The sequence below is a fragment of the Oryctolagus cuniculus genome, chromosome 14 (assembly GCF_964237555.1).
Source record: "Oryctolagus cuniculus chromosome 14, mOryCun1.1, whole genome shotgun sequence".
Lineage (NCBI taxonomy): Eukaryota > Metazoa > Chordata > Mammalia > Lagomorpha > Leporidae > Oryctolagus > Oryctolagus cuniculus.
This window is the reverse complement of record NC_091445.1, coordinates 3,177,204-3,196,249: the sequence shown is the minus strand read 5'-3', so window position 1 is coordinate 3,196,249 and position 19,046 is coordinate 3,177,204. Positions and strand designations below refer to the sequence as shown.

The window sequence follows — 19,046 nt, the reverse complement described above, 5'->3', positions numbered from 1 at the left end:
CCCCAACAATAATGTCTTTATCACTTCTAGGAACTGTCTCCTGGGTTAGTCGTGAAATCATTTCCCTGGTCATTATTATCCCAAAGTGGGCAGTAGGCTCTTGCCCACAAAAATCTTGAAATGTGGCTTTAGGAAAATACCTATTTAGAAGAGAATTGAATATTTATGGTTGATACTCAATCATCATTGGCTTTTTTTTTTTTTTTTTTGAAAGATTAGGCCAGCGCTGCGGCTCACTATCCTCCACCTAGCGGCACTGGCACACCGGGTTCTAGTCCCTGTCGGGGTGCCGGATTCTGTCCCGGTTGCCCCTCTTCCAGGCCAGCTCTCTGCTGTGGCCCGGGAGTGCAGTGGAGGATGGCCCAAGTGCTTGGGCCCTGCACCCCGTGGGAGACCAGGAGAAGCACCTGGCTCCTGGCTTCGGATCAGTGCGGTGCGCCGGCCGCGGCGGCCATTGGAGGGTGAACCAACGGCAAAAAGGAAGACCTTTCTCTCTGTCTCTGTCTCTCACTATCCACTCTGCCTGTCCAAAAAAAAAAAAAAAAAAAAGGAAAGAAAGAAAGATTGATTTATTTGGAAGTCAAAGAGAGCATGCTTCCTCTGCTGGTTCACTCCCCAGATGGCCACAATGCCCAGAACTGGACCAGGCTGAAGCCAGGAGCTTCTTCCAAGTCTTCCACCTGGGTGGCAGGGATCCAACATTTGGTCCATCTTCTGCTGCTTTTCTAGGCCATTAGCAGGGAGCTGGATTATAAGTGGAGAAAGCAGGACTTGAACTGTCACCCATATGTGATACCAGTGTCACAGGAAGCAGCTTTATCCACTATGGCATAACGATGACCCTGTCATTTGCTTTTTTATTTTAAAAGTAAAATAGTTTTTATTTATTTGAAAGGCACAGTGATGGAGAAAGAGGTCTTCCATCTGTTGGTTCACTCCTCAAATAGCCACAACAGCTGAGGCTGGGCCAGGTCAAAGCCAGGAGCTGAGAACTCCATCTAGGTCTCCTCTGTGGGTGGCATCCACTGCTTTCCCAGGCCCATTAGCAGGGAGCTGGATTGGAAGCAGAGCAACTAGAACTTGAGTTGGAGCTCTCTATCTCTTTTTTTTAAATTTATTTGACAGAGTTAGACAGTGAGAGACAGACAGAAAGGTCTTCCTTCTGTTGGTTCACCCCCCAAATGGCCGCCACAGCCAGCGCTGCGTTAATCCAAAGCCAGGAGCCAGGTGCTTCTCCTGGTCTCCCACTCGGGTGCAGGGGCCTAAGCACTTGGGCCATCCTCCACTGCTCTCCAGGGCCACAGCAGAGAGCTGGACTGGAAGAGGAGCAACCGGGACTAGAACCTGGTGCCCATATTGGATGCCAGCGCCGCAGGCAGAGGATTAGCCAAGTGAGCCGCAGTGCCGGCTTGAGTTGAATCTCTTCATATGGGATGCTGGCTTCGCAAGCTGTGGCTTAATCTGCTGTGCCACAGCACTGGCTCCAAATGTCGTTTGCTTTTATTTATTTAAAATTTTTAAAAAGATTTATTTATTTATTTGCAAGTCAGAGTTAGAGAGAGGAAAGAGAGAGGGAGGTCTTCCATCTGCTGGTTCACTCCCCTATTGGCCACAATGGCTGGATCTGCGCTGATCTGAAGCCAGGAGCCAGGAGCTTCTTTTGGGTCTCCCATACAGGTGCAGGGGCCCAAGGACTTGGGCCATCCTCCACTGCCTTCCCAGGCCATAGCAGAGAGCTGTATTGGAAGTGGAGCAGCCGGGTCTCAAACTTGCGCCCATATGGAATGCCAGTGCTTCAGGCCAGGGCGTTAACCTGCTGCGCCACAGTGCTGGCCCTTCGTTTACTTTTAAAATAGCTAGTTCACTGTAAAGATTTTTATGCTGAAAGGGAGTAAATTGAGTGGATCAATTAAATTCTGAAATTAATATATAGAAATATGGACTCAAGACATTGTATTTCTGTCGAGTGAGGATTTGTTGATTGGTCATATGAAGCTTACAATCCAATATTATCCTTTTTCTTTTTTTGAAATTTTGTGTATTTGAAAGAAATCCAGAGAGAAGGAGAGAGAGAGAGAGAGAGAGAGAGAGAGAGAGAAGGGGAGAAGGGGAGAAGGGGAGAAGGGGAGAAGGGGAGAAGGGGAGAGAGAGCTTCGCTGGGTCACTCCATGAATGGAGTAAAGTCCAGGGCTGGGCCAGGCTGGAGCTGGGAACCAGGAGTTTCTTCTGGGTCTCCCACATGGGAGCAGAAACCCAAGTACTTGGACCATCTTCCACTGCCTTCCCAGAGGCATTAGTAGGGAACTGGATTGGAAGTGGAGCATCCAGGACTCGAACCGGCATGCGTATAGGTTGTTGGCATTACAGGTGGAGGCTTAACCTTCTATGCCACAACACCATCCCCAATATCATTATCTTAATAACTTAATTTTTAGAACATATGCTTTTAATTTTTAGAATATATGCTTTTAAAAGCATGTTTCTGTATTCACTAGCCTGCTTTGGTATAGAAATTTAACTGTTATCAAGTGAAAACAAAGAAAAATGATCAAGCTGGTCAGGGGTCCCACCCCTTTCCTGTGTGCCTTAGTGGAATTATTGGTGAAAAGGATTTGCTGTGAACTGGAGCTGGACATGGTCAGTGGGACCAGCTACACGTTTACCTAAAACAGGGGTTATAGGGCTTTGGTAGACCGCTGTAGCACTGGCATCACAGATGGAGGACAGGGAAAGGAGTTGTGAGTAAAACTGCTCCCAATTCAGAATTCTTCACCCCAGCACGGTGCCGTGCCAGGTTGATAATGGTGATTTGTTAAACCGGTCCGTGTGCAGTGGCAGTTCAGCAAGGAGCCCTCACTCGGAGCTGCAGTTACTAGAGAGTAATGTAAAAGGTATCGTTGCCTTCCAGAAGAGACTGCTGGGAGAGGAAAGCTGTACTACAGTTTTCTAGAAGTGAATCTGGGAGAGGGCCGGCTTATCTGCAGCCCTCCCTCACATCGGCTCTGGGGCTGCTGGGACGTGGCAGACTGAGACACCCTGCTCTTTATTACGAAGCTGAGGGGCAGTTTTCTCACGGTCCCAGATTCGTCCTCCCTCGCCTGATTTTCTAATTTCTCTCTTTTCTATATGCAGCTTTACGTCCTTAAAAAAATAAAGAATTTGAATTCTACACAGTAAGATTTAAAATTTATTTAATTTTAAACAAAATATTACTAGAATTCTCTTTAGGACCTTGAGCTGATTTAGAAAGGAAAGATAGGTGGTAAAAAGAGAGAGATGAGCTTTATTTGGTCTTTCTGTTTTTTGTTTATTAAAGGCTTGACAAATGTTACTTCTCAAAGAGTTTTTTTTTTTTTTGAGAAGTTTGTGTTTTTTTTTTAAATTATTTTTTATTTTTTTGAAAGGTAGAGTTAGAAAAGTCTTCCATCCGCTGGTTTACTCCCCAAGTGGTCACAATGGACAGGCCTGGCCAAGCCAAAGCCAGGAGCCAGAGGCCTCCTACAGGTCCTGCACACAGATGCAGGGGCTCAAGCGCTTGGGCCATCCCCTGTTGCTTTCCCAGGATATCAGCAGGGAGCTGGATCAGAAGTGAAGCAGCCGGGACTTGAACCAGTGCCCTTACAGGATGCCTGTGCTGCAGGTGGCAGCTTTACCCGCTGCACCACAGCACCGGTCCCTCTGGTTCTTTGTAATTTGTAAATCTGTATCTTTAAGGACCTCCTGATCTAACCAAAAGATACCTGTGGTTTTGGCCAGCACAGTGGCTCACTTGGCTAATCCTCCGCCTGCGGTGCCGGCACCCTGGGTTCCAGTCCCGGTTGGGGCACCAGATTCTGTCCCGGTTGCTCCTCTTCCAGTCCAGCTCTCTGCTGTGGCCCGGGAGTGCAGTGGAGGATGGCCCAAGTGCTTGGGCCCTGCCACCCACATGGGAGACCAAGAGAAGCACCTGGCTCCTGGCTTCGGCTTGGCGCAGCATGCCAGCCATAGCGGTCATCTGGGGGGTGAACCAGCGGAGTGAGAACCTTTTTCTTTGTCTCTCTCTCACTGTCTAACTCTGTAAAAAAAAAAAAGAAAGAAAGAGAGAGAGAGAGAGAGAAAGAGAGAGAGAAAGAGAGAAAGAGAGAGAGAGAGAGAGAGAGAGAGAAAGAAAGAAAGAAAGAAAGAGAAAGAAAGAAAGAAAGAAAGAAAGAAAGAAAGAAAGAAAGAAAGAAAGAAAGAAAGAAAAGATACCTGTGGTTTTGAGAGTTTTTTTCCCATATACTTTTCAGGATGGTAGAGATTGTATTGAACATAAGTTTTCCTAGTCAGTTATTTACCTGTCTGCAGAATAATTCAGTTTTAGGTGGGTAGAAACTGAACCCGGTGGAGTTCAGAGATGCCGGGACGTGGCAGGGCGCATTGATGACAGTCGGCTCTGGCTCTCTGTGACCCGGGGTGAGCGGACACTGAGCCCCTGCCGAGCCATTGCACCTGGGCAGAGTTCAGCATGCGAGGCCACACGGCCTTCTCATCAGCCAGCCAGGCTGTCACCCCGCTGTGGGTGTCTGTCAAGCACCACACTTCATACCGGCCATTGATGCCTTCAGTGCTGAGCGCGTGCCTGAGTGAGGCTCACCTAACCCACAGCCCTCTGGGTCCTCGGCGCATACCACACCTTGGGCTCGCTGCAGGCCTGTGCTCCTAGGCAGCTTTAACCAAGGGAGGCACCACCAGGAGGTAGCAAAGTGGGAAAAGTGTGGTGCTAAAGAGACAGTGAAGAGTATCGTTAATAGAGTGAAAGCTGGAAGCGAGAAGGCAGAGTACCATCCTGCTCAGCCTCGTGCAAACACGCGTCTCCGGTGACTCGTCTTCTCCCGCCGCCGTGTGCATGCCTGTCTGTGAGAGTCTGACGGTATCCCCAGTGTTGATTTTGCGGTTACAGATAAAGTTAGTAGTGGGTAGATTTGCATGTACAGAATCAGTGATGAGGGAGACTGAGCTGTAAAAGAGCGACGACTTAGAATTTACAAATTTGAAAGCAAGTTTCTTATTTCCGGATGTGCGGGAGTTTTTGGCTCGGCAGAGTCACCCTCAGCGTCTCCATGTTTCCCTGTCTGGCGGACCAGCACTGCCTGCTTTGATTTCATCATTTTCTTTTCTGTTCGACAGGGAGCAACCTATCTTCAGCACCCGAGCTCATGTCTTCCAGATCGACCCAAACACAAAGAAGAACTGGGTCCCCACCAGCAAGCATGCAGTGACTGTGTCTTACTTCTACGACAGCACAAGGAATGTGTACAGGATAATCAGCTTAGACGGCTCAAAGGTGAGTTACACTTGCTTTAAATAATCTTTAAATAATCTGGCTGCTTTGCTCCGTACAGTCCAGCATTCCAGCTTCTTTCAGGGGATTTTAGCTTCATTAAAATGAAGCATTTTCTTTTGTATTTTAAACATTTTCTGAAGCCAAGCCGATCATTACTAGGCTAGCAACATTTGTTGTCCTCTGAAGTACTTGGGTCAAACACCTCGTCACGTTGAGTAGCATACCAAAATACTCCACTTGGGTGAGGTCATTCAGTTTATTTTATTTTTTTATAAGGGAAAGGGTTTATTGGGGGAAACCCAACAGACTGGAGAAAAGGGGTAAAGAAGGAAAAAGGGAGAAGGAAGAGTGTACGAGAGAGATCGAGAGAGGGAGAGAGCGAGAGAGATCAAGTGACAGAGAGGGGGGAAGAGAGAGAGAGAGAGATCAAGAGAGAGCCACGTGTTCAGGAACAGGTCCTGTTAAACTTTTACTGGGGGGTGGGCAGGGAAGTAGGAGCAGCGAATCCCATTAGGAAGGGTTGGAGCTGACACCGGTGATTGGGCCATGAGGTCACCTGGCTTCCAGCAGTGGCGTGGGGGGCTGGAGCCTAGGATGTTGTCTGGGATGTAGATTGCACCGTGGATAAGACTGTGCCATTTTAGTAACATTCCCCACTTTTGTTTTTTACAAAGCAAGAGTTGTATGGGATTACATTAGCCCCCAAAGTCCAGGAGGGATCGAGGGACAGTGATCTGTCTTCAGAGCTACTCCCTGCTGACATGGGGCTACGAGGTGCTCTCTGGCTTGGGCGATGTCTCAAGCCGCTGTCTCCTGGGTGGGGAACCGAGTATATCCCTGCAGCAGCATTTGGTTGACCGTCAGGTTGGTGAAGGCCTTGGTTCGTTCCATTATCAACTCCTGCAAACACTCAGGATTTGGAAGGCTGGTGTGTGGATGGAGATCACAAAGCGTTTGTTGGTGTGGAAGGAGTTCCAGAGGTGTGCTTTGTGACTGGCAGAAATCCAGGACCCCAAGGCCGCTCAGAGATCCTCGAAGGGAGAGCAGAGTCACTGGAGGAGCCTGGATCTGAGTCGCGGCACCAATGTAAGGCCGCCACAAAACACCAAACACCGGAGTAAGGGAAAGGGTTTACTGGGGGAAACTCCACAGACCGGAGAGAAGGGGCGAAGAAGGAAAACGAGGGAGAAGGAGAGCGTAAGAGAGAGATCAAGAGACAGTGAGATCAGGGGCAGAGAGAGCAGTCGTTCAGTTTAGCAGTCGTTGCGTGTCTGTGATGTGTCAGATACTGTGTTTGGTGCTAGAATGTATGGAACAGAATGGGTGTGGTCTGGAATTCTAGGAGTGAGAATTCTTTCCAAGTCACCTCTGTGGACGCGTAAGCAGTTCAGAATGTCCAGATCACGTGAAGTGCATCCGTGTCAACACTGCAGCTCAGAGAAGGGAAGCGGAGGGGCGCAGCCGTGTTGGTATCTTTGGGAGGCGCGGGTGGTCTAAACCCAGGGCAAGCACTGCCGAGGTTCACATCTCAGCTCCTCCACCTGCTGAGTGTTGACACTGGGTGAGTTCCTTCTCTGAGCTTCCTCCTGTCACCCCACTGCGGATAGTTGTGAAGATGAGATGACATCTACACAGTGAGGTCGGTTCTGTGGCACCACAGGCTAAGCTGCTGCCTGCACTGCTGGCATCCTGTATGAGCACCAGGTTCCAGTCCCGGCATGCCTGGGAAAGCGGAAGATGGCCCAAGTAGTGGGGCCCCTGCCACCCACGTGGGAGGCTTGGATGAAGGTCCTGGCTCTTGGCTGCAGCCAGATCCAGTCCTGCTTGCAACCATCTGGGGAGTGAACCAGCAGATGGAAGATTCCTCTCTGTTTGTAACTCTTTCAAATAAATAAATAAATCTTTTAAAAATTAATAAAAAATCTGCAAAGCACTTAGATCAATCTTGGGTGGATATTGAACCTTTTGGAAAGGGGGGAAGTCCATGCTGTCATCAGGGGATTTTGTATAACTCACTTAGGCAAATTCCAGACATCAGGTTCTGGATATGAACTCAGAAAAACAAGGCTTCCCGTCGTCTTCCAGCCTTCTTAGGCCATGGGCCTGTACATCCTTGCAAATTTTAGCAGCTGAGTGTGGGAGCCAAGAGCTCACTCTGGAGCAGATCGTCTGGTTTGAGTGTTGACCACTGCTTGCTGGCCCTGGGACAGTGAGTGAGCGTTGTCACTGCGTGTGCCTGTTTCTTCGTCTGTAAGAAGGAGCTGTGTGTGTGTGTGTGTGTGTGTGTGTGTCTTGCTTTCACTCTGCCTTTCAAATAGTAAATAAATATTTTTGAAAATTAAAAACCAAAGACTTCATTAAAACAAAAGATTTTTGTGAAGAGTAAATAAATTTAGGCAAAAGTATTGAGTATGTGCAGTAATTCGTATTGTTAATGTTATTGGGCAATTAAGTGTGTACTGCTTGATGGGCTTTAAGGAAATAGAAGATGATTTAATTGAATGGCAAATGCAGTCTATTTGCTGTACCTTATCTCCCTAGCGAGTTACAGGACCCCTGGGGCTGCGTGCGCTTTCTGTCCAATACAGAAGGGACTAGCATGCTTCAGCTTGAGCAGTTGACAATGTTTTCAGTAGTTCTAGTTGAAGGACTTAAAGGAGTTGAGAACTAGTTGATTTCTGTGAAGCTCTGTTTAATGAAGAGTAAGTTTAAAAAATTATTAGAGAAAAGGCTCCCAAATGCTATTTCACTCCTTAAATGCCGGCTGGGGCTGGGGCTGGGGCTGGGGCTGGGACAGGAGCACAGTCCAGATCATCCACGGGGCTGAGCCATCACCGCTGCCTCCCAGGTCCGCATCTGCAGGGGGCTGCAGTCCAGGGCCAGTGCGGGGAATGAAACCGGGCGTGCGAGGTGGGATGTGATGTCGTAGCTGATAGGCTAGACACTTTGCTGCCTGGTGAATAGTAATTTTGTCGTATTTTGTAGTTCTTGGGTTTAGTGAAATGTGACAAATAGTAAGTATGATAATCTCACATTCTAGACTGTGGATTTATTTCTTTTCCCTGACTTGAACCTTCAGCTCTATGTAATCTGTTCATCTCTTGGCTGAAACCATAGATAAAATGCAGTTTTATTAGATAGGATTAAATGGTATATGAAGGCCGGCGCTGTGGCTCACTAGGCTAATCCTCCGCCTGCAGCGCTGGCACCCTGGGTTCTAGTCCCGGTTGGGGTGCCGGATTCTCTCCTGGTTGCTCCTCTTCCAGGCCAGCTCTCTGCTGTGGCCCGGGAGGGCAGTGGAGGATGGCCCAAGTGCTTGGGTCCCTGCACCCTCATGGGAGACTGGGAGGAAGCACCTGGCTCCTGGCTTCGGATTGGTGTAGCTCTGGCCATAGCAGCCATTAAGGGAGTGAACCAACGGAAGGAAGACCTTTCTCACTGTCTATAACTCTCTCTCTCTCTCTCTCTCTCACTCTCACTCTCACTCTCACTCTCTGTCTCACTGTTTAACTCTGCCTGTCAAAAAATTTAAAAAAAATGGTATGTAAAAATAAAGGTATGATCAAATAGTTCATGCCAAAGAATAAGAACTATATGTAAAAAAGTAACTAGATGGCTGTTGCTAGCTCAGGCTTTACCAGATAGAATGCTCTGAGTTATTTTCAAGGGAAGCATTTTGGTGACTGAAGGATCCTCGTGTGTTCTTCTGAAGCAAAAAGAACTGTGGATTCTGGCATTTCCACTCCCAAGTGGACCTAACTGCTTAACTCCTGCGAGAGGTTTCCGTGTCGTCTCTTTTTTTTTTTTTTGACAGGCAGAGTGGACAGTGAGAGAGAGAGACAGAGAGAAAGGTCTTCCTTTGCCGTTGGTTCACCCTCCAATGGCCGCCGCGGCCGGCGCGCTGCGGCCGGCGCACCGCGCTGATCCGATGGCAGGAGCCAGGAGCCAGGTGCTTTTCCTGGTCTCCCATGGGGTGCAGGGCCCAAGCACCTGGGCCATCCTCCACTGCACTCCGGGGCCACAGCAGAGGGCTGGCCTGGAAGAGGGGCAACCGGGACAGAATCCGGCGCCCCGACCGGGACTAGAACCCGGTGTGCCGGCGCCGCAAGGCGGAGGATCAACCTAGTGAGCCGCGGCGCCGGCCCCGTGTCGTCTCTTAACACGCGCTGGGTTCTGTAGCGGGCTTTTCTACCACATTTCTGTGTTTCACGTTTTCCGTCGGCTGCTTTTCTAAACCGACGTTACCACCTGCAGTCCTTACGGCGGTGGTGTTTCTGGTGGGCAGTTGTGGTGTCGTTGACTGGGTCGCGTGAGTGTTTTTCTCCTTCCTGCCGCCGCCTCCACTGCTGCTCTCAGCGGGTGCCCCACTGGACAGTGCCCGGCTGTTCTCACTCAGTGCCTGTGCGGTGCCTGTGAAGTTTGATTGTGTTCTGATCATGCCTCAGGCACGTCAGCATGGCCGCGGACCACATCAGGGCGCCACGTGATCATAATGACACAGCATTTGTACCTCCCTTCCTTAAAAGCACAAGGATTCTGGGGCTGGGAGACATTTATTTTGATTAAGTAAATTAAAGGACTAAAAAAATTTTTTTTAAAGTACTTATTTACCTGTTTGAAAGGCCGAGTTAGAGAGAGACAATGACAGAGAACGAGATCTGCTGGCTACTCCCCAAATGGCAGCAATGACCAGGGCTGGGCCAGGCCACAGCCAGGAGCCAGGAGCTGCTTCCGGGTTTTCTATGTGGTGGCAGGGATCCAAGTAACTGGGCTACCTTCCACTGTTTTCCCAGGCAGCTTAGCAGGGAGATGGTTTGGAAGTGGAGCAGCCAGGGCTTGAACCGGCACCCATGTGGAATGCGGGCCCCTGAATTTTTCTTTAAGCGGATTCATAGTAGCATCTATTCAGAGGACCTACCTAAGAAATTCACTTTTTAAAGTATGTGGTCATTTATCATTTTAACGTTCTTCAAGGATTAAAAAAGTAATACAGGGGTATGGGAAAGTTCAGAATACATATTAAACATAGAACTCTTTAACTTAAAAAAAGAAAGAAGTTATTTTGTAATAGTTAAAACGTGGAAGTCACCAATAGCAGATTGACCAGTTTTCTCAGATGCCCATAAAAGCGTTGCTTACCCGCTTCTTGAGAGTCACTGGGGCCCACGTGAAGTGCCTGTGCTCTTGGAACCCAGCTCTCACTGGTGCCCTCGCAGGGACACACGGCCTAAGCCCGAGCTTGCCAGCCTCTGCCGCCTGCCTGCTCCCCGTCCTGGCGCCCGGTCCTCCCTGCTCCTGCGGCTCTGCCACCCCGCTCGGCCGTGCTGTGCTCTGACTGACTGCTCTGCCTGCAGAACGCAGCTCACGGTGGCGTTACCTCTCTTGCTGCGTCTCAGATTTCTAGAATTGTGCCTGACACTCAAACGTGTTGAATACATTTGTGGTTCTTTAACGTTTTTAATTCCATTAGTCTCTAATTTGGTGACAGCTCCCACCCCTGAGTTACAGCAGATCTGAAATGACGTGCAGAAAAGCAGTTTTTGAACTGAAGGGTACAGAAACTACATAAATATGAATATATAAACTTATATGTGAATGTATAAGTGAGTATCTGCACTTGTATATGAATATGTAAATTAAAAATGCCTAATTGAGGGTAAGGATTCTCATAGACTAGTAGATGATGCGTGTACTGTCTGTGGAAGGAAAGGACTTCTCTATTTCGCTTTTTTTAACAGAAGTGTCATGTATTCCTTGGTATAGTTTCATCAATAATTGTATAGCTCATCAGTATTTTTATTTATACTGTTTTTCACACATTAAATACATTTGGCTTTGTTCTGGTAATGCTTGGTTTTGATTACACATTTAGTTCATCAAGTGACTGCTTTTGGATTTGTTAACTTGTCTTTCTATTAAATCAGTCTTTAGGGTTAATTTTAGAGGGCATTGGCACTTTCTCCGCACTAGCAGTTGCATGAATTGATGTTACAATAGTTGAAATTGACTATGGTGATCACCAAAGTTGATACATTTAATAAGATGCTACGAATCATAGTTCCTTAAGAATCTGTGTTGGATAGAAATGATAACAGTTCTCCTTAGCACAAATCTATACTGCTGTGTGAGGAAAGTGATGTGTCTGTGGGTTTGATTCTTCTTTGAGTGAAGGAACAAGTGCTGAGTGATTGAAAATCTTCTCTGTATCATTTTTCAGGTAAGTCAGCTTTAAGGAAACTTTTGATTATGGATTGTAGACAATTATCAGTTTCTGTATTGATAGATTCATTTTTGAGAGCTGCTTTAGAGGGTAGGACCCTGCTGTGAGATCAGCAACCGTTAAAGCCGCCTTCTAGTAGATTCATTCAAAATTAGTCAGTTTTGATCCTGAATGTTCAAAGGGAAGCAGTGGACTCTGGTAAAAACTGAAGCTTCTTTGATCATGGGCAGACTTGGGTGTGAGTGGTTGAAATTCTGGACAGTGTCATGATATTGATTGTTCCATTAGTCAGGCATGTTTCTACGCCATCACAATGCAGCGACTGTTCCTGGGATTGTTTTACGCATTTAACGTCGTGCCATGTTTCACGTTACCCGAGAGGCCCTGTGTGGAAATTGTCCTCAGCTCCTCGACTCTCTCTGCTTTTCAGGCAATAATCAACAGCACCATCACCCCAAACATGACATTCACCAAAACGTCTCAGAAGTTCGGCCAGTGGGCCGACAGTCGGGCAAACACTGTTTATGGACTGGGATTCTCCTCAGAGCATCATCTTTCCAAGGTAAGTAGAACCGTAAGATCCCCGTGAAACTCTTCAAGTCCTGTGTCTTAAACAATAGCAGCAGAAACGTGTAAGATACAGGGCACATTTGCACGCCAGCTCAGACCACTGTAGTGACTTGAGCGTTGCATTCTGCTGTGTACTTTGCCCACTGAAAGCCGTCCCCACTGATCGAGAAAGGTTTGCATCAACTGCCGTTCTGGTGGGACGTCAGAGGCGGGGACTGTCCGCGCAGAAGGTACTCAGGGACGAGCACCCTCCACTGCAGGTGACGTGCGGGACAGGCGCACACCGAGGCTTCTGAGTTGTGAGAGCTCAAGCCGATGGTGCACCGATCTCCGCTTTCTGACACAATAGCAGACACACGGAAGTCACGGTGTGCAGGGAGAGCCGAGTTTGACCTGAAAGCAGGGTGCTCTGAGCTCTCTGCTGCTGCAGTGCAGAGATCCGTGAGACAGCGTGGGAGTTCATGGATCATACTGCCCAGTTGTGACGAGAAAAACCTGTAAAACGCAGCGCTTACCAGGCGGACAGTTGGACATGGGTGTTCTGCCTATAAGCAAACCGACGCATGGTTCCTGCCAGTGTCACTTTTTCTGTGTGTGTTATGTGGAAAGACAGTGGAAGGAAAGCACACATCCCGGGTACTGAGGTCTGTGCTTAGTCTCTGTCTGAGGGTCTCCCTTGAAAGGAAACGGTTTACGTGTGGTTTGGTACACGCAGAGGTCTGATGTCTTCAGAGTTGAGATTGTTGAGTGCTGGGGAATCTTCTCCAGCAGATAAACACTGTTGAGATTTACATGAAATTACAGAAACCGTTCAGATTGCTGAAAAGAAGTTCCTCTTGAAATGCCATCCTGTTGTGAGCGTGTACTGCCTTGAAAGTATAAATAGTTCAGTAGCTAAAATAATCTACCTTTTTTCTGATTTATTTAAACATCCCTTAACAGTGCTGTCTTCAGTATTTTTGTTACCTTTTGGATATAAATTATAATTTAGAGCTCAAATTTAAGACAATTTTACCTTTTCCTTGTGTGATTATAAATCACTGTGTGGAGGATGATTCAAACAAACAGCTCTTACCTAATTTGGTTTCTCTTACACATATCAAATTCTCAAAATACATTTCTTGAGCTGTGGGAAAAGGACGGGTTTTTGATTTGGAAGTATTTCAACATGACAAAGACAGATGTACCAGTCTCGTCCATACACAACCCCCTTGGGAAATGATCCGTTTATTCCGATATTTCCATTACCTAGCGTGTTTTTTTTGAAACTTTGCTTTTGGAATTATCTATGAAAGCCTATATATAGGAAAAAGAAATTTAAAAATCTTAAGTATATTCTACTTGCTGAATTTCTTGACTTTAAAACGCATGAACTAAATTGTGGATTAATTTCTCAAACTTGCATGAAATGATTTTTGAGTCTGTAATTCTGGCTGTAAATTATGTTCTTCATTGAAGTCTTTCAAGTTACGAGCAGCTAGCTCATGCACTTAAAGGGGTCGGTTATTAAATTCTGTCAGTCAAGCTGTCTTGTATTTGATCTTTAGTCTGGAAATGGGCTCTTTGTTTTTCAAGACTTTTTTTTTCTTTTTAAAGTTAGCAGCCGCTTTTAGCCTATTTCTGGTGAGAATGCTAGTGTCTTAGTGTGGATTGGTGTAAGGGAGCTACCCTTAAGCTTCTGGAGCCAGATCCGGTTTGTTTAATCACTGGACCAGGCTCTAAGAGGCTAAGATCAGTCTCTACAGAATGTTTTGATTCAAAGATGACAAAAATCGGGATTTATTGTAAAGCTACCTCGAAGAGTAACGTTGGAGCGTTGCAGACTGCAGGGCACCCACAGGAGTTTATAATCTTTTCCACAAGTGAAGCCAGTGTGTACATATTTGGGCTTTTTAATCATTGAAACCAGGAGTGAGTGAAAGCGTAATGTGGGGTTGAGAGAAGGTTGTAGAGGCAGTGGAAGACAAGGACCTCTCAAAATAAGTGAAGGCAGCATCGTTGGAAGCAGTGTATGGTCTCCTGAGGTTGACTGGTGTGAGCAAAGTTCCAACTGTACTTGAATTCTTGGAGTGCTTACAACATGTATTTTGTCATGGAAACCTAAGGCTTCACATTTTTTTGAAGCCTAAGGTTATAAAATATTAGCCATAGTGTGGGTATTTTATGACATTGAGGAAGCTTTAAGCAATTATTTTGGAATGCCAAATTATTATAAGACTTAGCTTGTGTGCTATTTCACATTATATAAAGGGTAAATTTTTTTTTTTCCTTTCGACCAGTGTGAATGAGACCTGTAGATTCAGATTTTTTTTTTTTAAATTTTTTGACAGGCAGAGTGGACAGTGAGAGAGAGAGACAGAGAGAAAGGTCTTCCTTTGCCGTTGGTTCACCCTCCAATGGCCGCCGTGGCCGGCGCACCACGCTGATCCGATGGCAGGAGCCAGGAGCCAGGTGCTTCTCCTGGTCTCCCATGGGGTGCAGGGCCCAAGCACTTGGGCCATCCTCCACTGCACTCCCGGGCCACAGCAGAGAGCTGGCCTGGAAGAGGGGCAACCGGGACAGAATCCGGCGCCCCGACCGGGACTAGAACCCGGTGTGCCGGCGCCGCTAGGCGGAGGATTAGCCTAGTGAGCCGCGGTGCTGGCCAGATTTTTTTTTTTTAATGTAAGGAAGTTTTCTGTTTAGGTAGGGTAGGGGCACACATTCAGTTCCCTGATCGGCAGATCAGGGGGAAGGGGACAGGGTCTTCATTAAGGAAGAGTTGTGATGATGGCAGCTTTCCTCTGTGATCCTGCCCCGTCTCTCTGAGGCAGGTCAGAGGACCATGAACTTTTCCTTCTAGAATGTTCCTCCCAAAGATGGGAATGAATCTGAATTGCTCTTTGGGTTTCAGAAGGGAACTGTGCTTTTATGTTTTTATTTCCAACTGTAACAAATGTTTTAAGTACATAGAAAATATGGTTGTTTTGTAGACCTAACTGATTATAGTGATAGCTCAACTGTCTTGTTAAACATGCAAGGATGCTATTCCTGGTCTGGTTATGTTTTACAGTTCCCTATGGTCATCTACAAATGGATAGTGAGTTGTTAGGTCTCTTAAGGCCCCTTGGAGTATTGTATTCCTTTCTGTTTCTTTGGTTAGAAATCTTTGGAAATGAATCTTTGGTTGTCAGTGATTAAGTAAATTTTACTGTTTTTATTGTTGAAAATAAAATGCTTTACATGAGACTACATATTTTAGTAAAAGTTAACATTTCTCAGCATTGTGGTAATTATAAGTGGATACTTAGAAAATCCAATTTTCACAATAGTAAACAAAACATAGATTGCCTATCCTTAATGGTCCTAGCTCCACCCCTCCCCCAAATCTTAGTCATGGTGAATTACTTTTTGGACAATCAAGGAGGCACACAGGTATGTAGCTGGCACTGAATCCTGACTCAGTTAGATCCTGCTGGGTCTGAGCAGTGCACCAGCAGATGCGTGGTGTTAGGTTTCTTTTCCATCAGTTTTGTGTAGGGAGGGGTAGCTGATCTGGGGGCCCTTCTGCTTGTGTAGGAGCCAGCTGTTGAGGAGACAAATGGCAGTGAGGAGAAAGGGGCGCTGTGGCTTGTCCTTGGCTGGTTAACGGAGATCGTTCTTACCCCTTCAGTTTGCAGAGAAGTTCCAGGAATTTAAAGAAGCTGCTCGGCTGGCCAAGGAGAAGTCCCAGGAGAAGATGGAACTCACCAGCACACCTTCGCAGGTGGGTGTTTCCCGTCTGTTCTTGTTGGTGAGCCTCCTTCACCTCAGCTGGGAAAAGAGCGACACGGAAATGCACCCGTTAGTTACCAGTACCTATGGAGAAAGGTTTCTTTTTGCATTGTGTATGCCAGTGTGTATAAGAGTGTTTTAAAATTCAGTCTGGTAATTAAAATTCCAATTATTGAATGTGCGTGCAACTTAAGAACAAAAGTACATAGCGATCGTAGATGTGTTCTGTCATGTGGTGGTCACATGGATTCGCCACAAGAGGAGTCCCAGGGAAGGCTCAGGAAGTAGAAGTTGATTATCCGTGCATTTCCACACCACGAAGGGCCTGGCGAGAAGCCTCAGGGTGGCCAGCAGGCAGGAAGCAGAGTGGGGGAAAGGCGAGGTTCGGCGGTGCTCAGTAGAGGCCAGCGCGGCTAGGGAAACAGAACGGGGGTGGAGGCTTGGGTCGCCTCAGTGGGCTCTCGCCTTTGTGGTGGTGAGTCCCGGGTAGGCTGGTCCCTGGCCCTGGGCGTGCCTCCAGACTGGCTGGTGCTGCACCAAAGCCAGGATCCTGATAGGCCCCCACTGTCCCTGAGAGCTGGCTCACCTCGCCGGGGGAAGCAGTCTCCCCTACAGTTAGAAAAGGTTTTGGATTTTTTTTTAAGATGTGAAAAGATCATAATATACAGAAGATTTAAAAAATACAAAGTTAAAGCTTGTTCTGCCAGATTTTAAAGTATGCTTAAATCTGAAGGTTGGAACATCTTTATTGTTTTTTTAAAAAATTTATTTATTATTTGAAAGGCAGAGTTACAGAGAGGCAGAGGGGGAGGGAGGGAGGGAGGAGTCTTCCATCCACTGGTTCACTCCCCAAAAGATCCAAAACCAGGAGCTTCTTCCAGGTCTCCCACTAGATATAGGGGCCTAAGCACTTGGGCCATTTTCTGCTGCTCTCCCAGGCACATCGGCAGGGAGCTGGATCAGAAGAGGAGCAGCCAGGACTCGAACCAGAGCCCACATGGGGTGTCGGCACTGCTGGCAGCAGCTGTGCCCGCCACGCCAGAACCGGCCCCGGAACATCATTCTTTATGCTTCTCACTGAGACACAGAAGTTACAGTTCCTTTGTCACTTCACGAGTGGCCTGTGACTGTCCATCAGGATCTTTACGCGAGACGTGAGCACTGTTGGGCTTCGTGCCTGTTCTCTGTGGTTACTGTTTCTGAAAGTACTCATCGGCTTCCATGAACACGAACAATCGGAGATTAACAAGTATTTCTCTGGAATGATGACAGCAGTGGCATACTTAGTTGGACTTCCGTTAAGTGAATTCAGTGACTAACAAACGTATCTCCCATTGTGGAAAACCATTTGCTGCTCATCTCCCTCTCCTCCCAGCACGGCTGTTAAACCCCACTGGACTAAAGGGCTAGTTTTTCTTTCTAACAGGGAAGGAGAGTCCAGCTCTGTGTGCTGAGAGGACACATGTCCCCGCAGACGGCAGGTGTGCTCTGGGCTGGAGCCAGAGCCCCGTCATACCTCCGAGTTTGCAGTGACCTGGCGTAACCTGCGTGCTCATTTAGACTTCTGTAAGTGCTGTGGTAGCACAGTGATAGTTCCAAGCGTCATGAAGCCCCTTTATAACTTAAGTTCCAGCCTGTGTTGGGAGCACGTGTTCGTTAGGTGAATGATTCAGATGTTAGAAGACTGCAGTAAGAGTACGCAGAGTTTTAGTAAAATCCTAATGACTGCACTGTGCTGTGTACTCAGTCTTCGTTTCTGTAGTCGTCACTTAGGTGTTGAATGGTCATGAACCACATTACAATTTGCTGCGAAGGAACCTGTTCCTCTTTGGTACAAGGGATGTCTTTATGGCTTTACTGCCATCAGAGAAATGCACCAAAGTGGCTGGCATTGTGGCACCACCATTGATGTCGGCATCCCATATGAGTGCCGTTTCAAGTCCCAGCTGCTCCTCTTCTGATCCAGCTCTCTGCTATGGCCTGGGAATGCAGTGGAAGACGGCCCACGAGCTTAGGCACGTGAGGCCATGTGGGAGATTCAGATGGAGTCCTGTCTTTGGCGTGGCCCAGATCTGGTCATTGCCACCATTTGGGGAATGGACCAGCCGATGGAAGATCTCTTGTTCACTGTCTCTGTCACTGTGTTTCAAATGCAGAAAATTGGGGCTGGCACTGTGGCACAGCGGGTTAAAGCTCTGGCCTAAAGGTGCTGGCATCCCATATGGGCACCAGTTCTGGTCCTGGCTGCTCCTCTTCTGATCCAGCTCTCTGCTGTGGCCTGGGAAAGCAGTGGAGGATGGCCCAAGTCCTTGGGCCCCTGCACCCGCATGGGAGACCCAGAGGAAGCTCCTGGCTCCTGGCTTCGGATCGGCACAGATCCAGCCGTTGTGGCCATCTGAGGAGTGAACCAGCGGATGGAAGACCTCTCTGTGTCTCTACCTTTCTCTGTAACTCTGTCTTTCAAATAAATAAAATAAATCTTTAAAAAAAAAACAAATGAAGAAAATGAATCTCTATTAAAAAATACCAAACATAATTTTATTTGGGAAAACATTATGAACTATAAAAAATGGAAGAAATTTATTTAAAGATTTATTTATTTTACTTGAAAGAGTTACACAGAGAGAGGACAAAGAGAAAGATAGAGAGGTCTTTCATCTGATGGTTCACTCCCCAATTGGCCGTAATGTCCGGAGCTGTGCCGATTTGAAGACAGGAGCCAGGAGCTTCTTCCGGGTCTCCCAGGTGGGTGGAGGGGCCCAAGGACTTGGGCCATCTGCTGCTGCTTTCCCAGGCCATAACAAAGAGCTGGATAGGAGGAGGAGTAGCTGAGACTACAACCGGCGCCCATATGGGATGCCAGCGCACTGGCCCCAAAGAAATATCTTACGTTTAGCATTTGAGAGGCAAAATATATGGTACTGAATTTATGTTGTCAAAACATTTGAGGTATAGGCTGGCACTGTGGCAGAGTGGGTTAAGCCATCACCTACAATGCTGACATTCCATATTGGTGCCAGTTGAGTCCGAACTGCTCCACTTACAATCCACCTCCCTGCTAATGTACCTGGGAAAGCCGTGAAAGATGGCTCAAGTGCTTGGGCCACTGCCACCAGTGTGGGAGACCTGGATGAAGCTCCTGGCTCCTGGCTCTGACCTGGCCCAGCCCCTGCCTCTGTGGCCATCTGGGGAATGGAC

General features: G+C 47.4%; 1 protein-coding gene across 5 annotated transcripts in view; it reads left to right on the top strand.

Moving 5' to 3' along the window:
* HOMER1 (homer scaffold protein 1) overlaps positions 1 to 19,046 on the top strand; it is a 157,501-nt gene that overhangs the window by 68,802 nt on the left and 69,653 nt on the right. For all 5 annotated transcript variants that reach the window (XR_011381839.1, XM_051854078.2, XM_017344541.3 and 2 more), the window contains exons 2-4: positions 5,149 to 5,305; positions 11,956 to 12,087; positions 15,748 to 15,840. Coding sequence is in view for 4 of the 5 variants with exons in the window: in XM_051854078.2 (XP_051710038.1) it covers positions 5,149 to 5,305; positions 11,956 to 12,087; positions 15,748 to 15,840 (382 nt within the window). In the remaining variant the exon portion in view is untranslated. The remainder of the gene's footprint in view (positions 1 to 5,148; positions 5,306 to 11,955; positions 12,088 to 15,747; positions 15,841 to 19,046) is intronic.